Below are 5,000 nucleotides of genomic sequence, written 5' to 3'. Positions count from 1 at the left end.
ACAAACTGAAAAATTGCACACAGTATTCTGTGTGATGTAGGCCATACAGTGGGAACAGTCTGCTACTAACAGACATCTAAGCGGTGACATAATTCACCAGAGCACTTCTAATGCAAAACTTAAATGAAATAATACATTTCAATACAATCATTTCCATTTAATGAATCATAATATAATTATATTTGTCCCCACAAGCCCCCTGCTAGAAACTATTCTATTTACCAAGACGTTTACCATGAAGAATCAAACTGTTCTATTTACCAAGATGTTTACCATGAAGAATCAAACTGTTCTACTGTATGTACCAAGACGTTTACCATGAAGAATCAAACTGTTCTATTTACCAAGACGTTTACCATGAAGAATCATGATGTCCTAACTGGCTGCTTTGTTATTAATTCAATTAATTAATTAAAGTGTTCCATTACTTAGAATTATTATCTAAATACCTTCATAATTAATCAGACACTCTGTGATTAAATTACACACAAGTTTGACCTGAATAAAATAAAATGATTTTACTGTAATTTTATTCAATTTTAGCATGAGCCCTTAACATAAGATGCTATTACCTAGCACCCAATCATGGAATATCCCCATGCTATTTATGAAGTGACCGTCAGCTCTGAGTAAAAGCCACACACACATCTCAGAGGTGCTGATATCCTTCCAGATGTAGTGACCACTGAGTGGCTCTTGGAGACTAAGTGAAATCTTTATGATTTGTCCTCCCACAAACTGTACAACTACTTCTACGTCTCTGCAGCTCAACTGGCCATAGGTCTGATTGATAGGTTTGATCAAAGAGCCATCATACTAATAAAAAGTATATCTGAGCAATACTATTAAATTCTTCTGGATAGGAACATTTACTAAATGGTTATATTTATTTGCAAACACTCTGTAATGGTTAAGAATAATATATAAACTCGAGGGCAAACACTTGACTCCTGTCTGGGCGCCTACTTCCTGTTGAGTGTGTACCTGCTGTTGAAGGGGTTGTCTCCAGGAAGTGTGTGGCTTCCTCCAGGGCCAATCAGAAAGCTGACACGCTGGTAGAAGTTCTGGGGAGCGGCGCTAGGCTGAATTCCCACAATGCCACTGGGGTCAGGAGAGCCGCGGCAGAATGGAGTCGCCTGACAGGAGCTCTGCAGACAGCAGTCAGGGTCCATGCAGTCCACCAGACCGTCTGTGTGGACATGATGAGAGAGAGAGAGAGAGAGAGAGAGAGAGAGAGAGAGAGAGAGAGAGAAAGAGAGAGAGAAAGAGAAAGAGAGAGAGAGAGAGAGAGAGAGAGAGAGAGAGAGAGAGAGAGAGAGAGAGAGAGAGAAAAGACAGCAGTCAAGGATTCCATACTGTTTGTGCACATAGATCAGAGAGGGAGAGAGAGTCAGAGAGAGACAGTGCAGTAGTGAAGGCCAGCATCAGAAGTCTGACCACAAGGCAGAAGCAGACAGCCGTCAGGTTTCACACACCCTCCCTACACAGGTAGTCAATAAGAGACCGGGGAAATCCATCTCTGGAAAGAAGTGCTTCATAGGAGTAACTCCGAGAGAGAGAGAGAGAGAGAGAGAGAGAGAGAGGGAGAGAGAGTGAGCAAATAGGAAGTTTGAGGAAGAGGCAGAAAGAAAGTTCCTGTCTGACTCCTGACCTCTCAGCGTGCACTCATAGCAATCTTATTCACAATACAGGACACGCAAGTCTCCCTGGTGCCAACCTTGAGGGAGATATGGCCGGTAGAGTTCAGCTGAGGAAGCACACACACACACACACACACACACACAAACACACACAAACACACTCACACACACACACACACACACACACACACACACACACACACACACACACACACACACACACACACACACACACAGACACTACAGACTCCCTCCCTGCCTACAGACACACTCTCCCACTTTTTGTTTACCTCAGACCCTGGTTTGTTTGTGCTTTTTAAAACAGGTGTGTGTCTAATTTAGCAGAGCAGCCAGGTATGACAGGCTTGGCCCAGCAGGCATAGGCTGATCTGAGCCTTCTGCTGCTAATTTGATCAAAATATTCACGAGTGGAGATTGGAGAAGAGCCGGGCGAGAGCACGGGGAGACCCTGGCAGTCACATATCGAAAATAAAATACTTTCTCCAAAATATTAATTTTAACAAGTATATGATAAAAAAAAGGATCTCCAGTGCAACTAAATTGGCCGTCTGACACAATATTTTAATCAAAAAATGTTCTGCCCTATCTGTTCCATAAATCCAAGAAATTGGCTACACATGAGTGACACGTCATTTATATTCCGAGGAAGTCGGTCAGACAGACAGACAGGCAGGCAGACAGACAGGCTGCCACCCGCTCCACACTCCTCACTGTTCCACTGAGCTCTTTCTCATTCTCCTGGAGAGCACATCAATCCCGTCCGTCCGCTCACACAGCACGTCGAGGAGGGGGGGGGGAGGGGGGGCAGGGCCGGGAGGAAGGCAGTGGAGGAGGAGGCAGAGGTGGGGGTGACGGGGATGGCGAAGCCGGCTCGTTCTGAGCGGTAACCTCCTCATCACCCCGACTCTAAACTCTGGCTCACCCCTGCGTTGACACACTCCCCTCACACATCACCGCCCAACCCTCGCCGTCAGCTCCAACCCCACCAGACACCGCGCCGTCAGCTCCAACCCCACCAGACACCGCGCTGGGTGTTATTACTAAAATATCACACACGTTCACACTCATTTGGACTCCTATCCTGCAGCAGGCATCCACCCCCCCCCTCTCTCTCTCTCCTTCAGTCACGCTTTCACATCATATTAAACACTTCTAATCACCAGTCTATCCTCTCTCTCTTTCCCTTCCTCTCCTCTTCTCTCTCTCACTCTCTCTCTCACTCTCCTTATTACTGAATCTCCCACATTCTTTCTTCTGCCCTAAACATTTACACAGTTTTCTGATTGCTCTTGGATTGAGACCTGAGGGACTCATTTCACACCCAGACACAGACACATTTGAATTCTTTATTGGGACAAGTCTCATGACAAGATCCAAATGTAGCATCTAACAGCAGCAAAAGTTGAACTCCATGATGTGCACTTCGCTCAATTCGCACTATCGCTGAGCTCTCCCAGATTGTTTGTGCTACCTGGCGTCAAGTGAGAAGCTGGGTCATAGTTGCACCATTGTTGTATGTGTATTTTGCCAGACCTGAGAGCAGCTAAGCTCTCCTTCAGCGTTATCATTAAGCACATCACGAAGAACACTTTTCTTGGCAGAATAACACTCCATTATCTATGATTTCAACGGCATTCGACGGATGAGGTGTGAGTGTTTGTTAGTGCTGCGGACCAGTGTCCTCCATTGCCTCCATCCAGTGCATGCACACACACACACACACACACACACACACACACACACACACACACACACACACACACACACACACACACACACACACACACACACAGACAGACACACACACACACACACACACACACACACACACACACACACACACACACACAGACACACACACACACACAGCCAAAAGGAGAGCAGAAAGCTCAGCATCTGGCTCTGATGTGACCCAGTTCTGGCCCCGCTGAGTTTGTTGATGCAGTTGAGTTTCATCACGTCCCACAGCTCTCTCCCTCTGCACCATCGATTTCTGACTCTGTGCTCCACCTCAACACAGGTACGTTAAGTCCTAAAACACCTGACAAAACTCTTTTCCTGGCCCACATCCCCGGCCTCACACACACTTAATGGGCAGACACCCTCACACACACACACTTAACGGCAGACACCCTCACACACACACTTAACCGGCAGACACCATCAATCTCTCCGCACAGCACCGGACCATAGAGAGCCACAGACACAGAAGGAAAGGACAGAGGTGCTGTTCGGCTACATTCATCACTCCAGCTCCCCTCTCCCTTTATCAGTTTACTGTTTCAATCTCTTCCTCCCTCTGCGCTCTCACACTTTCCCTCTCTCTCTCTCTCTCTCTCTCTCTCAATCTCTTTCTCCCTCTGCACTCTCACACTTTCTCTCTTTCAATCTTTCTCCCTCTGCTCTTTCAATCTCTTTCTCCCTCTGCGCTCTCTCTCTCTCTCTCTCTCTCTGTATTCCTGTTCCTCCCACCTTCTCTTTCTCTTTTTCTCACCCTCACCCTATCCCCCTATCAATCAATCTATACCTCACCCCCTCCTCTCCCTCTCTCCCTCCCTCCCTCCCTCCTACCTCTCTGTCTCTCCATCATGTGTGAACAGAGACAGCTGCCACACCACTGTTGTTGTGCAGTGCATGTGCATGGAGACCATCTCACCTGCCCCCTGTGGGCGTTCACAGCGACTACACACACACCACACACACTGAGCAGTGTGTGCAGCACTGACAGATGCAACATAATTACACCTCTGAACTCCATCTTCCTGTCGCTCACAGACAACCCTGACTGACACAAATAGCAAGAATGCAAAAGCACTGCAAAGACCATCATCAGTGTATTAGTAGCAAATAGACTTCCCTCCCTCCCTCTTTCGCTTAGCCTCTCTCCATCCCTCACTCCGAAACCTCTCCCTCTTCTCTCTCTGCCTGCGTTCACAACGTCATTATCAAACTTGCTCATAAAACAATACAACACAATATAGTGGGCAGGACGATGATGTTGCAGGTGAACACTTCTGGCTTTGATTTGACCAGGATCCTGTAGTTCCTCATCAGAGCTTTTGCATGTGCCGTCTCAGCCCTGGAGCTGTCAATCACATCATCATTCTCACTCTCACCTCCTTCGTTATCTTTGCCGTCGGTGCAGGCGGTCTCCATGGCGATGTCGCACCCGGCGCCCCTCCACCCGACCTGGCAGAGGCAGTGCCAGCCGTTCTGGTCCAGCGTGCAGCGGCCGTTACTGTTGCACAGCCCCGGGCAACCGTCTGTCAATCACACAGAGCCAACCAGTCAGAGAGAGAGAAACACAGTGGGGGAGGTAGCAGGATGGTGGGCTGATGG

At 47.7% G+C, this 5,000-nt stretch overlaps 1 protein-coding gene across 3 annotated transcripts in view; it reads right to left on the bottom strand.

The window, feature by feature from the left end:
• The window catches only part of LOC143126305 (teneurin-3), a 133,263-nt gene that overhangs the window by 37,801 nt on the left and 90,462 nt on the right, over positions 1-5,000 (bottom strand). For all 3 annotated transcript variants that reach the window (XM_076288197.1, XM_076288198.1, XM_076288199.1), the window contains 2 exons: positions 4,778-4,924; positions 985-1,189 (listed from right to left, as the gene is read on the bottom strand). In XM_076288197.1, coding sequence (XP_076144312.1) covers positions 985-1,189; positions 4,778-4,924 — 352 coding nt within the window. The remainder of the gene's footprint in view (positions 1-984; positions 1,190-4,777; positions 4,925-5,000) is intronic.

Source organism: Alosa pseudoharengus, unplaced genomic scaffold, assembly GCF_046254945.1.
Source record: "Alosa pseudoharengus isolate Yale_2024_CS ecotype anadromous, Long Island Sound unplaced genomic scaffold, YU_APseudo_1.1 YU_APseudo_1.1_scf_16, whole genome shotgun sequence".
Taxonomy (NCBI): domain Eukaryota; kingdom Metazoa; phylum Chordata; class Actinopteri; order Clupeiformes; family Clupeidae; genus Alosa; species Alosa pseudoharengus.
Note: the sequence above shows the minus strand (reverse complement) of the source record. Positions and strands in the feature narration are given on the sequence as shown.